Here is a 26,360-nt window from a genome sequence, read left to right as displayed (position 1 = left end):
TTTGAGCACTGTCACTATCGTTTTGGGCACTTGTTAGGCTTTTAAAAGACTGCCGGGGGTGCCACCGCAAAAATGCTCGAGTCTCCCATAGACTAACATTGGGCTCGTTGCTCGGGTCGAGCACCCGAGTATCACTGCGAGCTCGGCCCGAGCTTCGAGCACCCGAGCATTTTAGTGCTCGATCAACACTAGTAATGACTCAATACAGTGGATACTTTTCAGTGAGCAGTTATTGCTTGTCGAAGACTATATTGGCACATAAGTCTCCTTAGGTCTGATAGAGGTCCTGACTGACCTGCCAAACACTTGATGAAAAGAGGAACTTTTTAAAGGTGTGCAGATGGTGGATCGGGAAAAACTGTGCTTAGAAATATCCCGCTGTTACTTTCTTGTATTAAAGTTGTGCTTACTTTTTCTTCTTTTTTTAGTGTTCCATCCAGTGACATATGAAGGAGAAATTGACTTAAAAAGGTGCAGTGCTATTTTTTTTTTCTATTGCTGTCGGAGTGACTGTAAGAACTAGAACCCTGTTGTCTCATCTAATGGAAGGTATATGGGCCCCAGTTCTTACAGTAACTGCTGACCACTGTTGAGGGAAGGCTTTTGGCTTTGGGATTTCAATCTACAAATGGTTCCAGATCAGTGAGAACTGTTGGCTATTCTTTCTGACAGTTCTGGCCAGTTGGTGAATGTGGTCTCCATTACATGGGGAATAATACACTTTTGGATTTGTGACACATGACATCTTGTACTTAAAGTCAACTTGGGATAGGACCAGAAGAGCATTTTTCCATCTGTTACATCTGTTATTTCCTATCTATGAATGAAGTGCTCATCCCTTATGTTTTCTTTCCTTTTTTATCATGCAGTCAATGTGACTTCTTTGTGCAGTAATTTTTTTTATATATATATTCTCATAATTCTCGTTTTAATGCGGTTGTTAACTTTGAGTATTTTATCAAATGTGTTGGACATGATTTGGTGGCACTTACTTATAATTTTAGTATTACCGTTTATCCTCCTGTATTTGCAGCCTTCCTTACAGACTGAATAGCTCTTCTGTTCTTTAAAGAGTCTGCTGGTGGAGGAGCATGTGACCAGTCCATCAGCCTCCTCCAGTTGAATACTACAACACATTATCAACGCCTTAATGACCTGTGGTGTAAATTTTCATCACAAGTTGCAGTTTGGTATATGGAGCAGGCTCAGGAGCTAAGCCTGCTTTATATGTGGCAGATGCTGGCTATGGTACATGGCCAGCATCTGCCTTTAACTGCAAAGGCCAGAGCTAGCTCCGATTGCTGCTGTTAACCATTTAGTTACTGCTGTCAATCGCTGATGGCAGCATTTAAATGGCCTGTTTTTCAGTTTGTTTCCCCCTATCCCAACCCTGTGCACCACAGGATCACTGGGAGCCAAAGGATTAGCATGGCAGCTGGAGACCTGCTGAATGCCCATATGGCTCCAATTTAAATCCTCCTGTAAAGCTCATCTAGAAGCTTGGCTTCATAGGAGAACAGCAATGACACTATATACTGTGGTATTGGAGTATATAGTATAAGTGATCAAACGATCACAGGTTCAAGTGACCTTTAAAAAAAAAAAAAAAAAAAAATGCAAATGTGTAAAAATAAAATATATAAATATTTGGTATTGTCGAGTCCATAAAAGCTAAATCTATCAAAATATAAATTTAAATGATTTAAACCGTACAATAAACACTGAAAGGAAAAGACCAAATGGAAATTTCCGAATTTCTGCTTTTTTATTACCACACTTCCCTAAAAAAAAATACAATAACATAAGCGATCAGATTATCATAAATACCCTAAAATAGTATCGGAAAAAGCAAGCCCTCACCCTTCTACACAGAACGAGTCTCAGAACACGTTAACACAATAATATTTTCTTTACAAGGTTCTTGATTTTTATAACCTCTAGAGTATACACCATAATTGTACTGATTAGGAGGATCATACTGCACAATGAAAGCCATAAAAACGAAACCCAGAAAATAATAGCCGAATTTCTTTTTTTTTTTCACCATCTCATCCCACATGAAATTTATTTTTCATAGTGTTTGAGTAATTTATATTGTAAAATGAATGGTGTCATTCAAAAATACCACTCGTCATGTAGAAAACTAGCCTCAGCATTGTTGATAGAAAAATAAAAAAAAAGTTATGGCTCTTGGAAGAAAGTGAAGAATAAAAATCCAAAAGCACAAAAATGAAAAATGTGCAGGTCCTTAAAGAGTTAGTTATTTTTCAATTGGAGGATACAATGGACAGGTCAGCAGCCGTTTTGTGAAAACCTGTAATACTTAGTAAGCATTTTTAGCTGCACAACTTTGCTCTTTAAAGCATAAAATGACTTAAAGCTAATTGTTCTAACATTATGTTCTCATTGGCTCTTTTTTTTTTCTCCTTTCCATCCTGTTGAATCTTTTTTTCTTTCTATCATGTAAAAAAAAAAGAAATGGGTATGTAAACATCTTGTTGCCCAAAAAAACATATCCATGAGGATCCTATTGTTCAAAGTGAAAGAAAAATGACGGTCTTCAATTTGTCGTGTTAAAAGTTCAGAATCGGTTTTGTTTTTTAACAGATCCATTAAAAATGTTTAAAAAAAAAAATAAAAAAAATTTAAAAGGAAAACAGTAAAATGTGATGTGAACAGGAACTATTTTGGGTTTGTTATTTTTAGACAGCCGTTATTTTTAGGGGAGATTCATCCTGCTGTTTTACAGAATCTAACAATACAATATGTTGCACTTATCTATTTGGACCCTAATGTTAGCGAACCTGTGTTTTTGTTTTTTTTGTTTTTAATTTCATTTTTAGTATTGAAGATCCTGATCACAAAATTGCAATGCTCACTCAAATTTTGGAATTTGGTCAAACGCCGAAACAGCTGTTTACAAAACCCCATCCAAAGAGGATTTTCTCAAAGTCTAAAAGTTTTTCACGATCATCCAGCCAGAATCTATCTACAGTAGAGTCACCAGGTATGGTACAGACACAAGGTAACTGGTAGTTGTTATTTACCCCTTAAAGCACAAACATAGATTTATTTATGTATTAAATCAACTGTACACATCAAAATAAGAAAAGTTATAACATATCTTACTGTATCAGAGAAATCTGCTTTTCCTCCTGCACTGATAATTCATTCTCAAATCCTTCAGTTATCTGGATTCGGTGAAGACAGATTTTCCCATTGCTGAGATAGGAAATGCCCATTGGTGCCTACAAGATTCTATGGAGAGGGAAGAACTAGAGGCAGACACAGACTTTCTGCTGCAAGTTCTATTGAAACCACAGTTAAACTTTAAAGAGGTTGTCCACTACTTTTTCATTGATGACCTATCTTTAAGATAGGTCATCAGTGTCTGATCGGCCGGGGTCCTAAAAACTGCACCCCTGGCGATCAGCTGGTGGATGTGCAGTACCCAGCCTCAGCCTCTACCAGGAGATGGCCAGCTCATCAAGTGAGCACTTCTGGCCGGCCGCCGCTGACACGGATAACATCTGATCGGCGGGGGTGCCGGACCCCGGCCGATCAGACATCGATGACCTATCCCAGGGAGGGTTCATCAATGAAAAAGTAGTGGACAACCTCTTTAATGACGCAGCTAATTTTCATTTTTTTTATTTTTTTGTCCTCTCTCAAGAGCCATAACTTTATTTTTCCATCCACTCAGCCACATGAGGGCTTATTATTTTTGAAAGATGAGTTGTAATTTTGAGTGGCCTATTCAGTTCACCACATAATAATATACAAAAAAATTGAAAAAATTCCAAGGGAGGTGAAATGCTTTTATTTAAAAAAAAAAAAAAAGCTGCAATTCTTTGGTTTTGTGTTTAGTGTGTTCATAGTGTGATTAGAAGTGATCTGGAAATTTCATTCTTGATATCAATATTATGGCAATACCAATCTTGTTTTTTATTTTGTTTTTGGTGGCTTAAAACAATTTCGGATCTTTGTATAAAGAAGGGGGTGGCCATCAGTACCCAGCTGACATTATAACCTGTCAGGATTAAGTGGTTAAACAACATCAATAGGAGCAATCTCCTATTGCTGCTGTTAGAGGCAGGTGCTGGTTGTGTAACACAGCCGACACCTGCCCTGTATGGAAGTAGGCTTAGCTGCTGAGCCCTCTCCATACACACCCGGACACGATCCATGATATAATAGTACGTCATGGAGCTGGGAATGGTTAAAGAGGACCTGACTGCTCTCCTGACACCTTTGTACAATTTCTTACAACTCTGCCTTGTGATGTTCTTTTTATTCCTCCTGAAAATGTATGAAGTAACAACTAGGTGTTACCATTTCTCTTGTGAGCAAGGTGTGTCCTTACACAGTGTGATACTGGCTGCAATGATTGGATAATGTCTGGGTGTTTAGGAACACGCCCCTAAACAGGTACTGCCCAGTTGTCAACTGGTTCCCAAATTTCTAGAAGGGATTATAAAGGAACAGCATTACATAGAGAACGATGATCCAGAATGGTTATTTAATGTAGAAGACAACTGGTTATTAACCCCTTCGCGACTTTTGACGTACATGTATGTCAAAAGTAGTGCCCCTGACTTTGATACGGGCTCACATGCCGAGCCCACATCTTTCCCCGCACATGATGGGTGATTTAATCATAACAGCAGGCGGATCTCTGACATCTTCATTTAACACTCGCTGGCAGGGGGCGTGTGTCGTTCTACGCTCCCATCGGCGTGTCTGTGACGTGATCGCGGGGCGCCGATGGGCGCGTGTCATTACGATCCTCTTGTGAAAGCCAGCACAGAGTTGGCGTTCATAGGAGATAATGATGCACTGCTATATATAGCACATGCAATTAGAAGATCGCAGCTTCAAGTCCCCTAAGGGGACCATCAAATACAGTAAATGGTGGGAGAAAAAACCCAAGTTCAAATCACCCCCTTTTTTGCCCCATTAAAAATAAAACAAAAAATACACTTATCGCTGCGTTCGTAAAAGTCCAATGTATCAAAATATAAAGTAAATTAATCCGATCTGTAAACTGCCTAACAAAAAAAAAAACGCCATAATTACTTTTTTTTTCCGCTGTCACAACATTGCAATAAGAGGCGATCAAAACATCGTATCTACTCCAAAAATGATATCCGTGAAAAATGTCAGCTCTGCATGCAAAGAAGGGAACTATCATCCAGCCCCATATCCCAAAAAATGAAAATGTTATGAATCTTGGAAAATGGCGAAAATGGCAAGTTGTTTATTTTTTTTTTCTTACAAATTTCTGAATTTTTTTTTCACAACTTTAAATAAAAAAAAAATAAAAAAAACTATACATGTTTGGTATCTGTGTACTCGTACTGAACTAGAGAATCATAACAGCAGGTCAGTTTTACCATATAATGAACATGGGAAATAAGAAACCCAACAGTTGTGGAGTTCCACTTTTTTTTCGTAATTTCAGTGCACTTGGAATTTTTTTTTCCCGCTTTCCAGTCATCACATGATAAAATGGATGGTGTCATTCAAAACTACAACTCATCCCACAAAAAGACAAGCCCTCATATGATTTAGTGGACCTAAAAATAAAAAAGCTAATGGCTCTTGTAAGAAGGCCAGGAAAAAACAAAAAAACAGAAAATCCAGGGTGAAGGGGTTAAAATAATCAGGACTGGAGAGCATGTACAGGTTCTTTTTAAGCCTAAGTAAGGAAGCAATGTTAATGGCTATGCATTGTACCCATGCAGGTCTGAAACCAGTGTTTTATTAGATCAATATTCCTGTGTTATATGGCTGGTATAACACCATGTTCAGGAAACCTACCATCCCTTTTTTTTTATATATAAATGTAGGACTGGATCCCAACACAAGAAACAGGGAAAACCATGCCCTAGCATATCCTTAGAGAAAAAAAAGTCCCCAATGTCCTGGAGGTTTGTCCTAATTTTGATTTAAAATAAAAACACACACAAAAAAAAATCAGCCATGTGGATACCTAAATGTAGCTTATAGGGGTTGTCCGGCCTTGGAGACTTCTAAATCCTCACTTCGCTGCGAGGATTCTTCAGTGCCCGCACCAGAGCATACATGCTGTCACCTGCCGACTAGATGTGAGCGACCTCGCTCAGTGCAAGTGTATTGAATGAGGCCGGACACGTTTAGTTGGAATGTGGCCAGAAGAATGCTAAGCACATCCTTGCAGTCACATGACCGCCTGATGCCGGAGAACCCTGCAGCATGCAGTGTGCGCTCTGCAAGGATCCCAAAGGCTGGGCAACCCCTTTAAATGATAATACTTTACACGATATTTAGAACAAGGCAGGCTTTCAAAGCCATTTACTGAGTGTTCGTTTTTGTTTTTTTTATATATATTCTCACTTTTCTGTTGGTGAGCCTAATCTTATGACTTGTATTTAACAGACTTAGGACTGGATGACATTTCTTTCTTGCCTTTTTCTAGCTGGATATTTAGTTACATAACGAGCATCTTTGTGACTGGCAGCACAGATTAAATGATCATATAAGTGTATTATTCATAGATGAAAGCACCTGCTAGTTCTCTTCTGCATAATATCTGCACTTATAATATCCAGTATAGATGATTGTAACCCTCCTTTGTGTCACTGAGACTGACACCTCTGCAATCCTCTTATAATGCCATCCCTCTGTCCGTGCCACCATCACACAGACCATCCAATTCAGACCCCTCACTATAACTTACGAATTCCTATGTAATTCTCCATCTTTCAGATCTTCTCAAATTGACAAGTGCCACCCTGGACGCTGCCAGTGACAACCTCCTTTCTGTCCTTCTTTTCCCATCTCATGGTCCCATACAAGGCTTGTCTCATGCCTTCTCCCTCTCGGTGGGACTCGCTAATTCCTCAAACGCTCGCTATAAACGTATCTTTTCTGGCAAGCAAATGTTTTGACCTGCGTACATATGGCGTGTGGAATTGCTTATGCTATTTCCTGCCCTATTGTGCCTATTAAAGAGATTCTGTCACCAGTTTTTTGCTCTGTAATGTGGGAGCTGCGTGATATAGAGGCAGAAACGCTGATGCCAGCAATGTATCACTTACTGGGCTGCTTAGTATGGTTTTAATAAAATCACTGTTCACTCTCCTGCAGATTTAGCACCACTAATTAGCAGCTTTCTGCCTATGCATCACGTACACAGAGAGCTGCAAATCGGTAGTAGGGGCGGGGTTACACAGCACGATGACTACATGGCACAAGACCCCTAGTCCTATAATGATAATCTCTTGCTGATAAACCACTGATTTATTGAAACCTCAACAACACAGCTTAGTAAGTGACACATTGCTGGAATCTAGGTCTCTGCCCCTACATCAGGCTGCTCTCAGGTTACATGGCAAAATCCTGCTGACATATTCCCCGTAACTAGTCCTTTATTGATTGTAAATTTATATCGGTTGGCACCTACGTAACGCAACATGTAAGCACGCCGTCTATTAGTGTGGTCCCCCAATATTGTGCTCTGTAAAACCCAGATGATCATGAGGCCATAAAAAGTAGTAATAATAATAATGGCTCTTCTGATTTTATTTCTTGCAGTTTCTCCCAGTGAAGATTCTTTTGAAGACTTAACGGAAGAAAGTAAAACTCTTGCTTGGAGCAATATCACCAAATTCCAGATAGAGAGCAGACACAAGATTCACAAAGAGTGAGTGACCTGATAATGTGACATCTGCATCTGCTGGGAATTGTAAAATGAATGTTTAGACCTCATTCAGTCATCTGTGCGCTGCCTGTGTTTCCTATGGTCACTGCACAGACCTCGTATGTTTTATGCACACGTCTTTATTTGCAACCGATGGTCCAGTCCATACAGAACGATCGAGACCTGTGATACTCTGGACCTATTTGCTGGCAAATTACCCGGCTAATTGAATCGGTCTGCAAAGGAAAAGCAAAGCGCACACGGATGGCATCAGGTAGACTGGTTGCACCGGTGATTACATGGAGGATGGTTTGCTTTTATGCTGATGCATAACAATCTCACGTGTGTTTATGGCCTTAGTCCTGTCTGATAGGATACATCATGGATTGTACATTATTACAAGAAGTAATGTCAAATATTCCATAGGATGATGACAGTAACTACGTGATATCCACATGGAGCCTTTGCTGTGTAGTGACTTGTGCAGGTGCCACAAGCATATCATTGATCTATTTCATAGGTTGATGCTAATAAAGATTTTTTTTACATCTCAGTAACTATAAGCATATGGATCAAGGAATTCTTTTAAATGGGTTCCCGAGTTTTAAGATCCATTTGAAAGGCCCCGACTGATCCTTAACAGAGGAAACCTCTATTAACTAATAATGCATTGATGGGGCTTTGTGAAAATCCTGTTTTCTAAACTAGACATCTCCTTTATCACCATTGTAACACCCAAGTCTTCCCAGATGTGTTGTGACTATATACACAATGCACAGTAGGGGGTGCAGGATAAATGGCCAACTGTATCTACCGAAAAAGTTCAGCTAACTAAACTACAAATTTACTCTGTATTAGATCTGCTAACTTGTTTTTTCACTAGTTCGGTGTTTGTTTTTATCGACACTATGCGTTTCATTATTAACCACGGCAAGAGGAGTTATTTCCAGCAGCGCCGCCTGTTTTTATCCTGATTTTGTCCACCTTTGGTCAGCTGTCAGCTTATAACATAGATATTAACTTTAAGAGCATGAAAACAAGAAAAAAAAAAAAAAGTTTATAGTTTATTTACTTATTGCACTTTTGCAACTTATTTCTATGTTAATCTCTATCAAATAAATTTATGTTGCTACCCACATGGTAATGGCGTGTGGGGAAAAATGTTCTACGTATGGGGTTTCCCCATTATTAATGTGTGTGTTGTTGATTACTTGCAGGGCTATAACTGGTATTGCTGTGTCTTCAAGTGGATCGTCAGTCTTCACAACATCACAAGGTTAGTCTGTCTGTGATGATGAGCTTGGAGCTCCCATGTTTTCTTTTGATATCCCCACCCCCCAATTACATCATGAATACTAATTGTATTTTAACATTTAATGTATGAACACTGTACATTTATTTTTTTTTGCAGATTCAACTTTGAAGATGTTCTCTACAAGTCAGAGGTCTCTGCAAAGAAGCATTTCATTCTCAAATATGGTAAGATACAGCTGGCATCAGGTTAACCCTTTGTAAGAAGTACTGTATAAGGGAAGGCTTAAAACGTCATGATGTACATCTACATTGTGGGATCACAAGGGCACAGATTCAGCCGGAGCCCCTCACTGATGGACCCTTTTCTCTGAGCCATTTGAGGCTATGTGCCCACGATGCAGAAATGCTGCATATTTTTTCCGCTTCTCCCTGGCAGAAAAAACGCATGCGGTTTTTACATGTGTTTTTCCTGCCCGGTAGAAGCGTTTGTCAAGCGTTCTTCACATGCATTTCTGCATGCGGGTTATCAAGCGCTTTCCAAGCGATTTTAGCATCACTAGGAAAAGTGCTTGACAACTTGGTCATACTATATAAATCCGCAACCGGCATGGATTTATATAGTGTGACCAAGTAATAGTTAAAAAAAAATAATAAAATGGTAAAAAATAAAGATATTATGCTTGCCTTCCGATGGCCCCTGGTATTTTCTCCACTCCATCCGGTCTCCCCGGTGTCTCGCGGTGGTCTGAAAGGACCTGCCATGACGTCATTGAGTCATGTGACAGGTCACACGACCGCTGACGTCGGCGGTCGCGTGACCTGTCACATGACTAAATGACGTCATGGCAGGTCCTCACACCACCACGACCCATACAACAGACCGGACGCATCGCTGAAATTTCCGCAGCATGTGCACAGCACATGCGGATTATCATTGGGGACCATGGGGCACGTATTACCAAGCTTTTTTTAAGCGTTTTCTCTGCGGAAATTCTGTGGCAAAAACACTTGAAAAACGCATAGTGGGCATGCAGCCTTACTGCTTAGATTTCTCAGTCAACATTAATTCTAGCAGCCATTGACCTATTAATAGTAAAGCTATGACTGCCAGAATGCTGAGAGGCAAAGGCAAAACATTTTTTGTTTTAGGACAAAATTGAGCTGGTCTTTAAAGGGTTAATCTGCTCAGAAGTTCAATACTGAATGGATAGAATCAAAAAAGCAAAAAAAAAAATTTTTTTTTTTTTTTTTATGGTGAAGATCTAAAAGCTTACAGACTAAGGATTGTTTTATATATTTGTTTTTCTTAAATCAATAGCGCACATTAAAATAAGTGACTTTTGTAATATATCTTATTAAAAGAAACCACCTTCTTTCTCCTCCTAGATAGATCTTTCATTCTCAAAACTCACAATTCTCGGTCGCGAGTGAAAGACCCGTCCAGAAGGCGACAGAAGCAACGGTTTCTGATATTTTACAAAATGGCTGATTTTCCCCTTCTCCCATGACAGCACCACCTGAGAGACGGTATCCGCCCACCAAGGACAGGAACCTACTGAATAAAAAGGCGGTACCTCTCTTCCGCATCAGTTTTGGTTCCTGTCCTTGATGGGAGCCTCTCTAGGTGGTACCTCGCCTACCTGATCATGGGGTCTGGACCGTGGATCCCGGGATTGATGCGGCCTGGAGGCCATGAAGAGGCAGCAGTTGGTCCTCTGTTCCCAGCCCCATCTTGCTGCTACCTGGGTCTGTGTGCGGGGGGGCTGCCTTCTGAGGTCCTCTCCCGCGTGCGCCGGGTCTGCGCTCACATGGTGGCATGGCTGAGCGCGCCGGCCGGCAGGTCTTCTGGGTCTGCGCACGTGTAGGGTTGCGTCATGGCCTATGACGTAGCGCGCCGGAAGTCCGGGCTGCGCACACGCGGGGTCGTGGGGCGCCCTATTACGTAGCGCGCCGGAAGCCGGGTCTGCGCTTGCGTAGGGTGCGATGCTCGGGTCATCCCCGCTGCAAGCGCGCCGGGTACCGCTGGGCTGCGCACGCGCAGGGGGGGTCCTGCGGCGGAGCGTGCCAGCTGGTAGAGAAAAAAAAAGAAAAAAAAAAGAGAGAGAGCATGCTGCCGGAAGGGAAGGAGCCTAGAGGAAGTGGAGCCCTAATGCTTCTTAAGGATGGGAAGCGATCAAGATGGCGGTGTCTGCATCCCTGTCATAATGAGTGAGGAGCCGCAGTCACCTGGGCAGCAGCTGTCACCGCCGCAGGAGGAACAGCAGCAGCCACAGCCGCCAAAGCAGCCTAAGCAGCTGAAGCAACCGAAACATCGAATCTTCCCATCATCAAAGCCACAGCAGTGGGGGGCGTGCGAGTGCCGGCAGAACCGGTCAGAAAAGACCTAGTCAGTCCACCTCCGCCAGATGGGAGCCCTCATGTGAACGGCAACCACCGCCTCCGGTACCCTAGTCTGAATGGCAGTGTGGTGAGTGATCTTTGTGAAAGTCTCACCTTAAGTAATGTGCTCTTCTCTGTTTTCCTCTCTTTCTCTCCCTTCAATTCTTGGGGGTGTTAGGAGCCAAAGAAGTGTAGTTCTAAGAGTAAAAACAAGGAGTGTGCATTATGTAAAATCAGCCTTCCCACCTCCTACGCCAAAAACCTGTGCTCAGACTGTATCCAGAGAACCATAGCAGAGGAGTCCCCCAGGTTTTCTATGGAGTTAAAAAATCTAATCCAAACGGAGGTCAGGGATTCTTTAAAAGGCTTAACCTCACGCAGAAACTGGTTTCCTCGGACTCAGAGGAATCCGTACAGTCCCGTTTTACAAAAGAATTTCCTTCCTCCTCTGATCTCTCCTCATCATCGTCATCGGCGTCTTCAGATGATGATGGTGGGGGTAGGCCTTGTTTTTCGGTAGATAATACTGAGAGACTGGTTAAGGCCATTAGAGTGACTATGGGTATTACTGATACCAAAGCTCCCAGAACAGTTCAGGATGTCATGTTCGGGGGCTTAGACCAGAAGAGGAGATGCACGTTCCCGGTTAATGAAAGAATCAAATCTCTTATAGATAGGGAATGGAAAAAAACGGAGAGGAAGGGTCAGCTGCCTTCTTCCTCTAAGCGGAGATACCCCTTTGAAGAAGAGGATGCAGCTAGATGGGACAAAACCCCTAAGATTGATGTGGCCTTCGCAAAGTCCTCAAAAAAATCCACACTGCCCTTGAAGGATTTGGGGGCCTTAAAAGACCCGCTTGATAAAAAGGCGGAGTCTTTCCTTAAACAGGCCTGGGAGTCGTCAGCAGGGGCTCTTTAAACCGGCAGTGGCAGCCACCTGCACCGCCAGGTCTATGATGATCTGGCTTCAACAGTTGGAAGACCAGATTAAGGGGAATGTCTCGAGGGAGAAGATTCTGTTGGACCTTCCTCTTGTGCAGGGGGCGGCTGCATTCCTGGCAGATTGTTAGGCTGGCTGCCCGGTCTGCAAATCTCTCTAATGCAGCCCGTAGGGCATTATGGCTCAAGAGCTGGCCAGGGGATGTGCAGTCAAAGACTAAACTGTGCTCAATCCCTTGTGAGGGGGACTTCCTGTTCGGCAAGGGCCTAGATGATATCCTGGATAAGGCCGCAGACAAGAAACATGGGTTTCCCACTGTGTCTGTTCCCCGATTTTAAAAGCTCCTTTCGGAAGAGGAAGTACAGTCGCAGCAAAGCTCCCAGAGACGAGTAGCTGGAGAGACAGGAAGCCATATAACAGAGGCTTCATGTTCGGGGGTCCATCCTCCGAGAATAAGAGAGCCCCTAAGTGACAGTCCTCCCCAGGTGGGAGGAAGGTTGTCCCACTTCCTGCCTGCCTGGGAAAAAATTTCGTCCAGTACTTGGATTTTAGGGATAATCAGGAGGGGGCTCAAATTGGAGTTCAAGAACATGCCCAGGAATACCGTCAGGATTTCAGCCCCCAGAGGCCTAACGGAGCAGATAGCCCTGCAGCAGGAAGTTCTCTCACTGGTTGTGAAGGGAGTTCTAGTGGAAACACCTGTACCCGAGCAGGGAAGAGGGTTTTACTCAACTCTCTTCCTAGTAAAGAAGCCGGATGGCTCCTTCAGAACCATTGCCAACTTGAAGAAGCTGAACGACCATTTGATCTACAGGCCGTTCAAGATGGAATCAATAAAGTCGGCCATAAAGATGTTGTTTCCGGCCTGTTATATGTGCGTCCTCAATCTGAAGGACGCTTATTACCATGTTCCAATCTTTGCAGCACATCAACAGTTTCTGAGGGTAGCTGTACAGTTCGGCAAGCGTGTAAGGCATTTTCAGTTTGCAGCTCTTCCCTTTGGCATCTCCATGGCTCCAAGAGTTTTCACAAAAATTATCCTGGAAATCACAGCACATTTAAGGGAAAAAGATATCCTGGTCATCCCTTATCTGGACGATTTCTTAGTGGTGGGCAGATCAAAACAACTCTGTGCTCTGGCTCTGGCGGACGTCATGGCCAGTCTAAAGGGCCTGGGTTGGCTGTTTAAATTTAGAGAAGTCAAGACTGGAACCAAGGAGGGTTCAATCTTTTCTGGGTCTCATTTTGGACTCAGAAAATCAAACCTGTGTTCTACCAGAGGACAAGAAGCTGAAGATCAGATCCCGGGTTATCAGCAATCCAACCATGACCTTGAGGAGTGCAATGTCTCTATTGGGTACAATGACATCTTGCATCCCGGCGGTTCAGTGGGCCCAGTTCCATTCTAGACGTCTTCAACAGGAGATCCTGACAGCAGACAGGCGGCTCAGAGGTTGCCTGAATGGAAGAATATCTCTTCCGGATATAGTAATCAACTCGCTGGACTGGTGGAGATCTCCGGTCAATCTATCTTTGTGGGTTCCTTGGTCCTCCCAGGTGTCGGATACAATTACGACAGACACAAGTGCAGAAGGCTGGGGTGCTCACCTAAAACATCATTCTGTACAAGGCCTCTGGTCGGACAGCAAGACTGGTCTCTCCTCCAACATGAGGGAGCTGTTGGCAGCCAGAAACGCTCTAGTAAAGTTCAATTCTTTTCTCCGGGGTCATCACATCCGGATAATGTCGGATAACGACAGTCGCCTACATCAATCATCAGGGGGGTACCAGGTCTCTTCCTCTGACGTTAGTAGTTGATCAGATCTTTCATTTTGCCGAGAGTCAGCTGTTCACGCTCTCAGCGCTGCATATAAGAGGAGAGGAGAACATAAAGGCCGATTTCCTGAGTCGTCACATCTTAAAACAGGGAGAGTGGGAGTTGAATCCAGCCGTATTTCCGCAGATTGTGGGCTGATGGGGACAGCCTCAAATAGATCTGTTTGCAAACAGACACAATCGAAAGACCGAAATCTTTTGCTCCCTAAATCCAAAAGAGAGGCCTTTTGCGGTGGACGCGCTGCAGATTCCTTGGCATTTTACTCTGGCCTATGCCTTTCCCCTTTAATGCTGATCCCTACTATCCTAAGAAAGATCCGAGAAGAGCAGGCGAGGGTTATATTGATCGCCCCTCTCTGGCCCAAGAGACCATGGTTCACTTGGATGAAGAGAATGTCCCAAGCGGATCCATGGGTTTTTCCGGACACCTCAGACAGGGCCCAGTCTGCCATCCCCAAATATCGGGCCTGCATTTGACGGCCTGGATTTTGAAAGGTCACTACTGATGCAAGAGGGATTTTCTCCGGATCTGGTTACTACTCTACTGGTGAGTAGAAAGCCGGTAACGACTAGGATCTATGGTAGAACCTGGGCTAAGTTTCTGTCTACCTCGGGTCAGTCCGCCGAAGGGAGGGTTCCTATTGGGGCCATACTAGAATTCCTCCAAAAGGGGTTAAGCATGGGACTAGCCACCAGTACTCTTAAGGTACAAGTATCAGCTCTGGGGGCACTATATAATTACGACTTGGCGGCAAATAGGTGGATCATCAGATTCATTAAAGCTTGTGGTAGATCCAGGCCTATTCCTACTCCAAGGATGCCTCATTGGGACCTTAATTTGGTTCTAGAGGCACTAACCAAACCTCCCTTCGAGCCCTTAGAGAAAGTTTCAGAAAAAATTCTAACTTTAAAGACAGCCATACTGGTAGCTCTGACATCAGCTCGTAGAATTAGTGCGTGTAAGTCACTATCTGTTAACCATCCATTCACTCAAGTGTGTATGGATAGAGTAATCTTAAGACCAGACCCGGCCTAGCTTCCGAAGGTAGCCTTCAAATTCCATAGGACGCAAGTAATCACTCTCCCTTCCTTCTATCCTAACCCTAGGGATTCTGAGAAACATAAGCTTCACACCTTAGATGTTAAGAGGGTATTGGTCCAGTATTTGGAGGTGACGAAGGCCTGGAGGAAAAGTGACGCCTTATTTATCTCCTTTCAGGGGGCTAGGAAAGGGCTTAAGGTTACAAGAGGGACCATAGCTAGATGGGTCAGGGATACCATTACCTTAGCATACTCTTCTAGCAATCTGCCGATTCCAGAGAACCTGAAGGCCCACTCCACCAGAGCGGTAGATGCTTCCTGGGCTGAGAAGGCGGATGTGCCCATCGACATCATATGTAAGGCGGCAACTTGGTCATCCCCCGCTACATTTTACAAACATTACAGTCTTGATCTTTCCTCTTCTACTGATCTATCCTTTGGAAGGAAGGTGTTGCAAGCGTTGATCCCTCCCTCTGGTGTCTGATGTCTATAAATCTCTCAGGTGGTGCTGTCATGGAAGAAGGGGAAAAGATCCTAGTTACTCACCGGTAACGAGATTTTACAGAGCCCATGACAGCACCCTATTAATTCCCTCCCCTTTATCACTATGGTGTGCACTTTTTAAGGTGTTTTATTACAAATGTTGAGGTGGCGGTTATGTATTAACCTATTTTTCGGAGGCCCTCTCATGCTCTGAAACAAAAACTGATGCGGAAGAGAGGTACCGCCTTTATATTCAGTAGGTTCCTGTCCTTGGTGGGCGGATACCCTCTCTCAGGTGGTGCTGTCGTGGGCTCTGTAAAATCTCGTTACCGGTGAGTAACTAGGATCTTTTCATGTGTACTATTGATTTCTGAAGTAAAAATGAAAATGATTGTTGCTCTAAATCTGAATTCTGAAAATAATGATCCAGCAGCAGATTCTATTTTGTCTCGAGATCATCCATTTTTAGGATGGATTTACACAAAGCGTATTTTGAGAGAAGTGTTTTTAAAACGAGCATATATCGGCAGTGCAGTGGTGTTTTTTCTATAAAAGGTTTGTGTTTGATAACACCATTCCAGTGCACTCTGTGTTTCAGTGCACTCTGTGTGCCAGGGCACTGTGTGTGCCAGGGCACTCTGTGTTCCAGGGCACTCTGTGTTCCAGGGCACTCTGTATATACCTTTCTCTTATGATCCAACAATCCAGGAAACCTATTGGGTAACATTTTACATGGTAAGCTACTGTATGTTTTGGCAAACGGGACTTCAGACAAATGGCCCTCCAGATACACCCTTTTACTGATTTTAGGAATAATAGATTAGCGCCCCCCGACTAGCAAAAATACAGCGGGTGCCGGCTGTATACTAATAACAGATCTCCTGTTGCATCACTAATCTGTGTTGGCACCGACCAAGGAAGTTAAACTCCTCACATGTTGCTATCAAAGGCAACAGCAGCATCTAGATGGAGGAGGCTCCCTCATTTACTGTATAGGTACCCCGCAATCTCATTTGTGTGGCCTCTATGGTTGTAATGGTAACCTGAGGTCAAGGAATGGACTCTAGGTCTGCCAGCTATGATGTCCTGTTAGGATAGTAGTAGGGTTAAGCGAGTATGTTCTGTCCGAGTATGCTCGGGCTGAGCTTCGAGTATTTACAGCTGCTCGATGATATGGTTAAATCGCTCCCGTGTGCATGATTTGCAACTGTTTGACAGTTTTATTACATGTGAGGAATGTCTAACAGTTGCAAATCATGCACACGGGAGCGATTTAACCTCATCACCGAGCAGCTGTAAATACTCGGAGCTCGGCCCGAGCATACTCAGACAGAACATACTCGCTCAACCCTACATAGTAGCAACATTATACTGGGAAAAAAAAATGAAATTTTACGTTGTGTTACTTCCTTGTGACGTCCCTTAGGGGCTATCAAACTTTCTCACAGCCCTTTTAAATACATTGAGGGGCGCTCTTTTTAAAATCTTCTACATTTTTTTTTCCAGTTTATGGGCCCCTTTAACTATTCAGTTTTGAAGTGATTTTACCTAAAAAAAAAAAAATAAATAAATAAAAAAAAAAAATTTAATTTCCTTGACTGAAATGAAAAATTGCTGCTAAACTTTTTATACTTTCAACATCCTAGCAAAATAAAAGGACACTTGAAAAATCATGCTGATGCAAACAAGACATATTGGGACTGTTTATCAATTTTTTTTGTGTCATACCACAGCTCCTGGGTGGTGGAGGTGGGGGGAATATACAAACATTACAGCACGGGTTCACAGCTGATTCTTTCTATGAGGTAAAACATTTCCCTGCCTGTTTTTAAACAATGTTTTACTTCAAAGAATCATTTGCAATCCCATGCTGTAATGTCTGTATACTCTCTTCCTTCCTCCCCTGCCCAGGAGCTGTGGTATGATCAGACCATGTTCCTGTACAGTCAGACACAGCCATTACACAGTACACAGCAGGGGCACATTTATATGATTATCGCAGCACAGGAACATTTTATTTAAACACATCCAATTGTGGGGCGTGGCCTGGCCGGGCATGTGAGAAGACGTGAGGCAGAAGAGCTCCTATAACCCTGTCCTATAATCCTTCCTGCCCGAGGGAATCATTGCTTCTAAAAGATCTCACCAGGTGGCCTGGGGTCTCAGGAGTGCGGGGAGCAGTCGGTGGTGCAGAACGAGATGACCCGGCGAGATAGCAAGCAGAGGCAGGCGGCTGGCTCATCACAGCACGAGGGCCAAAATGGAGCCGTGGCCTCTGAGGCGGGAGCTGAAACTCCAAGACAGCGGGAGAAGCGCATGGAGGTGGTGAACAGGCTCTCCAAATATGCGCATGGCGGAGGAGCTGAGGAGCTTACACCCGACCGGAATGTGCAGACATTGAAGAGCACGGTAACTGAAGGGGATGTGGAGAGGGCAGCGGGGGAGACACAGAGGAATGTGCAGGCTGCTAAAACAACAACTCCCCCCAGCAGAGAGGCTCAGGTTACCAGTGGTGCTGACTCACTGGCCAAGGATGATGAGCCTACTTTAAAAGACGTGCTGCTGGCCATCTCACATAGTAAGGCAGATCTTACTGAACACATAGGGTCTGTGAAAGTGGACATATCTCATATACGCCATGACATGCAGAAAATGAGGGAGCGCCTCACTGCAACAGAAGGCCGAGTGGGGGATTTGGAGGATACTGTGTCTCCTATGACTAAAACGCTTAAAACAGCTACTGACTCTATTAACTATTTACTCAATAAAGCGGATGATCTTGAAAATCGTCTGAGAAGAAATAACGTGCGTATTGTGGGTGTGCCTGAGAAGGCGGAGGGCAGGGAGGTGGTGGACTTTTTTGAGAAATGGCTGCTGCAATCCTTTGGAAAGGATAAATTCTCTAGAATGTTCGCTATTGAGAGGGCACACAGGGTCCCCACCAGACCTCCGCCGCCTGGGGCAATGCCGCATACAGTTCTAATCAAAATGCTGCATTTTCGTGACAGAGATAAAATCCTACAATTGGCGCGGTCTGCTAATGACTTATGTATAGAGGGGGCGAGAGTGTCCTTTTATCCTGATTTTTCTGTGGAGGTTCAAAGGAGACGCGCCCAATTTCAAGATATCAAGCGCAGACTGAGAACACTTCAAGTACCCTATGCAATGCTATATCCTGCACGGCTGCGGATCACAGCACTGGGTGAAACTCATTTCTTTGATTCACCAAAGGAGGCTGCAAAGTGGATGGACTTAAAAGAGAGACAAATCCAGGCGGGCTGACACCAATTTTGAGAAGATTCTTGACAGATTATAATATAATAATTCAAGAAATTTGAATTCTAGTGGATAATACTCCGCTGTTGGCTAATGAATCTCTGTTTATAAATGTTATGATTATTATTTTTCAGTTTTTGTATACTGCTTATAACTTGGCTCTCATATATACCTCGGGCAGGCCAATATACTTATATGGTTGTTGAGGTGCTGGTTTCACCTACAATGTATAAGCAGGGTTAAGACACTCTGCCGTCTGAATGTTCTGGGAACGTTGTGTGGGGGGGAAATGAGGGAGTCTCTGATGCAACTCATGTCGGGGCGCCTCGTGTGCTTAAGGCCTACTAGGCTGCATGAGGCTAAACACCAGACTCTTCATGTTACGGCTGTTGGTATTCATTTGATCAAGGGGGGGATGTTAAATGAGGTAGTGAGGGGGGGTAAAAGAACAGAATTTACTTTGCTTGGTGCAGACTGTGTATTATTACAATACCATAATCTTGATGATCAGACACACGAGTGGGTGCGGAGGGATGCATGTGACAGTTCATCTTTAATCGTTAAAACATGGTTAAGCTGATTAATGCAGTATCCTGGAATATTAGAGGTATGGGAGATCACAACAAAAGATTTGCGGCACTTAAATATCTTAAGGAATATCGGGAGTCGATAATCTGTCTGCAAGAAACGCATTGCAATACGGAGGCCGCTGCGGCACTGAGCAAGCTTTGGAGGGGGCCGGCCTATCATTCTACACATAGTACTTACTCTAGGGGGGTTAGTATATTGATTCATCCGAATTTACCCTTTGAATGTGAGAGAAGTATTTGTGACAGGGAGGGTAGGTATGTATGTCTAGTGTGCAGAGTGGCTGGGCTTAGAATTTGCCTAATTGCTCTATATGTTCCTCCACCTTTCTCTATACAGACTTTGCGCCAACTATTCCCGTGGATAACGGAATTTGCTACTATACCCCTGTTAGTTATCGGTGATTTTAATATGTATCTACACGCTGAGCTTGATAAGTATAGGGGTAATGTGGGGGAAGGGGCTGCTCAAGAGACATCGTTGGCAAGGGTCCTACAGGAAATCAGTCTGGTAGATGTGTGGCGGGTTCGTTTCCCTAATGTTAAACAGTATTTGTGTTATTCAGCATCCTATTCCTCTCTGTCCAGAATTGACCTGGCTCTGGGAAATAGTCATCTGGTCCCTCTAGTCACTAAAGTAGAATACTGCACAAGATTGTTATCTGATCATTCTCCATTATTGGTTGTTCTGGGGATAGATCCTGGCATCATAAACAGAAGGGCACTGTGGCGGTTTAATCCCTACTGGCTGGACGTATTCGGGGAACAGTTAGATTTAGCAGGTAAATTGGAGCATTTCTTTAAAGACAATATAGGCTCTGCTCCTTTAGATACGGTATGGGAAGCCATGAAGGCGTTCTTAAGGGGGATCCTGATTAAGGAAATTTCCATGATCAAATCCAAAAATAGGGCTCGTACTCAGGAGTTGCGGAGGGAAGTAGACATATTGGAACAGAGGTATGTTGAGTCTCCAATCATAGAGAATAGGGAACACTGGACACGGGCACAGGCTACACTAAATGACCATATATTGAAACAAGCAGAACATAAACGATTCTTTCTTAAACAACAGTTTTATGTGGAGGGAGAGAGTGCAGGGCACTTGCTGGCCACTATAGCTAAGGCCCAAACTGGGGCTCCTATGATTGCAGCCATCAGGGATACTAAGGGTGTGGTAATTACTGATTCAAAGGCTATAATGGAAGAATTTTTTCAGTTCTATAGACAATTATATGCGTCCAAACTGACTAAGGTGCAAAGGGACATAGATCTATACCTTCATGATAAGCAAATACCATGCCTAACAGATAGCCAGAGAGAGCAACTAGATGCACCAATCACCCTGGAGGAGATGCAGGAAGCTTTAAAAGATTTTCAAAATAACAAAGCCCCTGGTGCTGACGGGATCCCCGCGGAAATTTATAAGGAGGCTGGGGGGGTTTTACTTCCCAGGTTACTGGAAGTGTTTAAGGAAGCGAGGGAGGGGGGGGCCTTGCCGACTTCAATGAGGGAGGCTAACGTAGTTCTTTTGCCAAAACCTGGAAAGGATGCACTAAACCCCGAATCATATAGGCCAATATCCTTACTCTCGGTAGATGTTAAAATTTTAGCTAAGGTCTTGGCTACCAGATTGGTGGCGGTTATTACACATCTGGTTGCAGAAGACTAAACTGGGTTTATACCGGCCAAGTCGACGGCAATTAACTTGCGTCGGCTTTTTCTTAATCTACAAATGCAGTCACAAAATACGGGTGGTAGGGCAGTACTATCACTTGATGCCGCTAAGGCTTTTGATAGTGTCGAATGGGAGTATTTATGGGCTGTTTTGCGAAAAATGGGGTTCGGTACTGGATTTCGGGCCTGGGTACGGCTTCTATATAACAATCCGCTAGCTCGGATTAGAATTAATGGTAGTCTTTCTGGTAGCATCGAAATGGGCAGGGGCACGCGTCAAGGCTGCCCGTTGTCTCCCCTACTGTTCGCCCTGGCTGTGGAGCCATTGGCTGTTAAGCTTCGTTCCAGCAGTGAAATTCAGGGTTTCCGCTACAAAACACTGGAGGAGCGGGTGGCCCTATATGCTGACGACCTTCTGTTGTTTTTGGGTGACACGGAGCAATCTCTGACGACAGCTATGAATTTAATAAGGGAGTTTGGAGATCATTCCGGCTTACGGATTAATTGGGACAAATCAGTTCTTATGCCGGTTGATGGTTTGTCTCAGAATACTAGGGTAGGCAGTACTTGCTTGAAGGTGGTGCGAGAATTTAAATATCTCGGAGTTAGAGTGACCGCATCTATCGGAGATTATATTTCTTTAAATTTACTTGAACTGCTTACTAAATTTCAACAAAAGGCCAATACTTGGAGCAAACTTCCCCTATCAATGGTAGGTCGAACTAACTTAATTAAAATGGTGTTAATGCCCCAATTATTATATATCCTTCATAATTCACCGGTTTGGATCCCCATGAGAATATTTTATAAATTTCAGGCACTGTTTTGGGAATTGATCTTGAAAAAAGGGGTGGCCAGAATCAGCTTGGATACACTTCAAAGGCCCAAAGATCAGGGGGGACTAGCCGCACCTAATCCATGGATATATTTTCTAGCTTCTCAAATGCAACAGCTCTGGTTAATCCAGGGGAACCTAGATAAACTGATACGTCTATTATCACACAATCTGCCAATTACCTCCTTTCTAGAAACAGGAATCTCGGGGTGGGATGCTAGGAGACACCTCCCGACCCTAACACTTATGGGGAAAACGTGGCAGAAAATCAAATTGTTGTTGGGAATAAAAGGCTTTACCCCGTTTACTCCACTGTGGCATAATGCGGGCCTTCCAGAGATCCATAAACTGAAAGGATTTGGAATATGGAAAAAATTGGGAATCACTAATGTGGCGCAAATATTAGAGGGGGAAATATTTTAAATCGTTCCAACAGATAAAAGAAGAATATTGTATTCCACAAACTAGTTTTTATTTTTATCTCCAATTGAGGCACGCATGGTTTGTACAGCCGCGACATATGCAAAGTAAAATCCAACATCATCTACTGTTTAACACATTATTATGCCATAGAGGTGGGAAGGGATTGATTTCCAGAATTTACGGGATACTTATGCAGCAATTTCAGTGGGACAGACCCTTAAATGTTAAGGAGAGGTGAGAACGCGACATTGGTACTATATCCTCAGAGGAGTGGGAAGATGTGGTGGGGAGCGTTCCGATACTATCTACATGTGAGGCACATAGACTCTCACAGTTGTATTTATTACATAGGGTATATAGAACCCCCAAATTTCTACAGCGCATTGGGGCAAGGAATGACAGTGCGTGTCCAAAATGTGGAGAGGAAGGAGCAGATCTTATGCATATGATGTGGACGTGTAGAAGGGTCGCTGTATTCTGGAATGAGTGTGTACAATACATTAATGATGTGTTTGAGTGTAATTTACCCCTATATTCTAAAGTGTGTGTATTAGGCCTTGTAGAAATAATAGGATGTGAAGAGGATGAAATAATAGCTGTTCAGAGGACTCTATACCAGGTCAGAAAGCTTATAGCTGCACATAAGCTGGATCCCTCCCCTCTCAGGCTCCAGGAATTCTTGGATAGAATGTGTCTTTTATTGAGATTAGAAGAGGGAGTGTACAAAAAGCAGAAGGCTATACGTAAATTCGATAAAATCTGGGGTAAATGGAATATGTTTCATGGTTATCATATTATGTCTATTTTAAATATCACTTGAGTTTGAAATGTTGTGGTCTCTCATGTTCTGTGTAACTAATTACTGATTATCAGATACTAAGCTCTGTACCCATGGATCAAACTAGTAATGCTTTAACAGTCGGATAAGCTTTATGATGGTATACGGTTTGTAACAAAATTTGTTTTTTGCCATATGGTTCTTGGGGCTGTTATGGGTGGGGGGAAGGGGAACGGGTGGGTCTTGAGAGGCACTGCTAGTTTAGTGATGCTTCACTGTTGTTTATGTATAATGTTATAAAAAGTCTTTTAATAAAAAATATCTGATTTAAAAAAAACACATCCAATTGTGAAAGTTATTATTCCAAGATCTATTTTAAAAAAATTAAGGGGGTTTCCCATGAAAAAAAGTTCATGGGAAAACCCCTTAATTTTTTTTAAATGCATCAGGGGCCCATGGATATGTTGGCGGTGTAAGGATTCATCTGATGCAGCCAAAAAGCTTAGAGCCTTGCTCCGACCTTACTTGGCATTGATCTGTTGTCATAAAGAACAGACTAAGTAACTTGTCCTCTTGTGAGTTAATTTTTTCCTGACTTTTCTCAGCAGACGTATTGCAGTGATTCTCTTTTTCGTCTTTCCCTCAGGCACTGTCATCCTGCGTCCTCTTGCCTGGGGATACCACAGTGATGTGCTCCTCGTGGGATAATAATGTGTGCGTATTTCTGCCTGTATTCTGATACACCAATCCTCATCAGAACGTTGTAGACTGAATCTTTCCTCTGTGTCCAGATATTTTTACTCTATCGCTTTTGGAAGAAGACAAGACACGCTGATGGGACATGATGATGCCGTTAGTAAAATTCTCTGGAACAACAACAAACTCTTCACCGCGTCTTGGGATTCTACAGTAAAGGTGCGTACCTCATAGACCTCATAGTGCCCTTGTGAGGACTGCACGGGATTCAGGTAGGGTTTGGTATAGTAAAGCAGTGACTTATTTGTGTTACGTGTCTTTAAATGTGGCATTGACATGGGGCCTGCATGTGATTTTTTTCTTTTTTTTTTTTTTTCTTTCTTGCTTTCTTTCCATGTTCATTTTAAAGGTGGGAAACCCTGTAGAAACAATTGACTACTTCAAATCGGCAAGGACAAAATAAGTAACATATGCATGAGATTTCATTAATCTCATTAACTTTGCTAGTAAAATGCTACGCTTTTTCGCTGCAAAAACGCAACATGTGAACATGGCCTTAGACTTCAAACACATAAGAAACAGATAATATACAATACCGTGTAGACTTAGTAAATTGATCTAAACAGCCGTGTCATGCCTGCAATTAGACACCACCAACACTTAAAGTTCATTGCTCCTTGTTAAAGGGGTTGTCTCACCACCACAATCCCATTTTCCCATCAGTTGATCACCGGGGATCTAGCTTCTGAAACCCAAGGCAAAATTGAATCCAGTCACGCGTTTTGCCTGCAGCAGGGAAATGTACCGTCACATTTTACTAATTCATATGAATGGGCGACTGTGTAATATATGACGAGGTCCATTTTGCCTGGGTTGATTAGGGGCTCACCATACTGGCTTATACAGGGAGCTTCCTTCTCTGATGCCCATGTGCCCTACTTGCATAGGTAAACGGGTTGTTTTCATGAGACACACCCTTTAAAAGGAATCTGTCACTAGAATTTTGCCACCTAATCTAAGAGCAGCATAATGTAGAGACAGAGACACGGATTCCAGCGATGTCACTTATTAGGCTGTTTGCTGTAGTTTTGATAAACGTACCACCATGATGACCTCCATATTTATTAGCTTTGTATAACCCCAGCCCCACCACTGATTTCTGTGTTTACTGTGCATAGGCAGAAAGCTGCCAATTAGTGGTGTGTCAGGTTTTTTTTACAGAGGTCAGCATTCAGAGAGCTGGTAGATCTGCAAAACAGTAAAGTGAGTTATGAAAACTGCAGCAAGCAGCCCAGTAAGTGATATATCTCAGGAATCAGGGTCTCTGCCCCTACATCATGCTGCTCTCAGAAAACAAAAACCTGGGGACAGATTCCCTTTAATACTGTTGTGGGCTAAGCAGTTACCTGCAATTAAAGGGTTTTCTGGAACTTTAATATTGAAGGCCTATCCTTAGGATAAGTCATCGATATCTGATCAGTGGGGGGAGTGTCCCCTGGCACCCCCGTATATCAGCTGTTCCTGGAGCCAACTGTGGCTGGATATGCTCTGTTGTAGAGTTACACAGCTCTGTCAACTGTATAGTGGTCACACACAGGTACTGCACGTCCATTGATTGATAGGGGGCCAGTGTACAGTACCCGGCAGTGGCCAATATAATGGAGTTGACTGAGCTGTGCTATGCTGCCACAACTGAGCCCATCTGGCCGCCTGACTGGTGGGGCTGCCGGGTGTCGCACCACCACCGATCTGATATGGATGACTTATCTTAAGGATAGGCCATCGGTATAAAAGTTTCGGACAACCCTTTTAATGCTGAGGAAGATCTCCCATCACTTAGCTGAACGGACTTACAACAAACAGATGCTTTGTTATAAGATGGCTGCATGCAGAATTCCCTGCAGACTTTCTATGTGCCAATGTCTGAGCTCGTCTCTCCCAGTTTCCGCTGCTGGTTCAGTGTTCGTCCCGTTTAGTTATATTAGCAGGGGGCATAAGCTGTGCATAAGGATAGTCTTAAAATAATTCACTTATTTTGTATTCCTGTCAAGTCTTAAGTATCCACACAGATGTGAAGACATTTTGTATCATATTCTGATGTTTTAGGTGGAAATCTTAGTTTGCAGTTCAGCTTCTCTTGGTTTGTCTCAAAGATTTTTCAGGTAACATTTTGGAGTAAGCGGTCGTGTAATTGCACCTTTTCTCCTCTAGGTGTGGCGGTGTGTACCCACTGATGTGTGTGGGACCAAGAGAAACAGCTTTGAATTGCTGGCAGAATTGGAGCATGACGCTGGTGTGAGTTTTTGGAAGACAATATTGCCGAGACCCTTTTATTTGCCGGTTTACCATTTATTGTTTACCTGCTATTTATAAGTCACTGATGTATATGACCAAGTACCCACTTGTATCTGTCCTGGCATGGCTGCATTTCAGTGTCCATATTATAGCTGCGAAGACCAGAATCTAATATAAATCTGA

General features: G+C 43.2%; 1 protein-coding gene across 1 annotated transcript in view; it reads left to right on the top strand.

Annotated features, from left to right (window-relative positions):
- The window catches only part of NSMAF (neutral sphingomyelinase activation associated factor), a 121,449-nt gene that overhangs the window by 86,075 nt on the left and 9,014 nt on the right, over nucleotides 1–26,360 (top strand). Inside the window, exons 20-27 of the mRNA XM_073679332.1 lie at nucleotides 429–471; nucleotides 2,844–3,007; nucleotides 7,576–7,684; nucleotides 8,899–8,957; nucleotides 9,093–9,160; nucleotides 23,833–23,900; nucleotides 23,978–24,101; nucleotides 26,094–26,177. Of these exons, the coding sequence (XP_073535433.1) occupies nucleotides 429–471; nucleotides 2,844–3,007; nucleotides 7,576–7,684; nucleotides 8,899–8,957; nucleotides 9,093–9,160; nucleotides 23,833–23,900; nucleotides 23,978–24,101; nucleotides 26,094–26,177 (719 nt within the window). The remainder of the gene's footprint in view (nucleotides 1–428; nucleotides 472–2,843; nucleotides 3,008–7,575; nucleotides 7,685–8,898; nucleotides 8,958–9,092; nucleotides 9,161–23,832; nucleotides 23,901–23,977; nucleotides 24,102–26,093; nucleotides 26,178–26,360) is intronic.

Source organism: Phyllobates terribilis, unplaced genomic scaffold, assembly GCF_046119375.1.
Source record: "Phyllobates terribilis strain yellow unplaced genomic scaffold, ASM4611937v1 Scaffold_4__5_contigs__length_816908805, whole genome shotgun sequence".
NCBI lineage: Eukaryota > Metazoa > Chordata > Amphibia > Anura > Dendrobatidae > Phyllobates > Phyllobates terribilis.
This window is presented reverse-complemented; position numbering and strand designations above follow the sequence as displayed.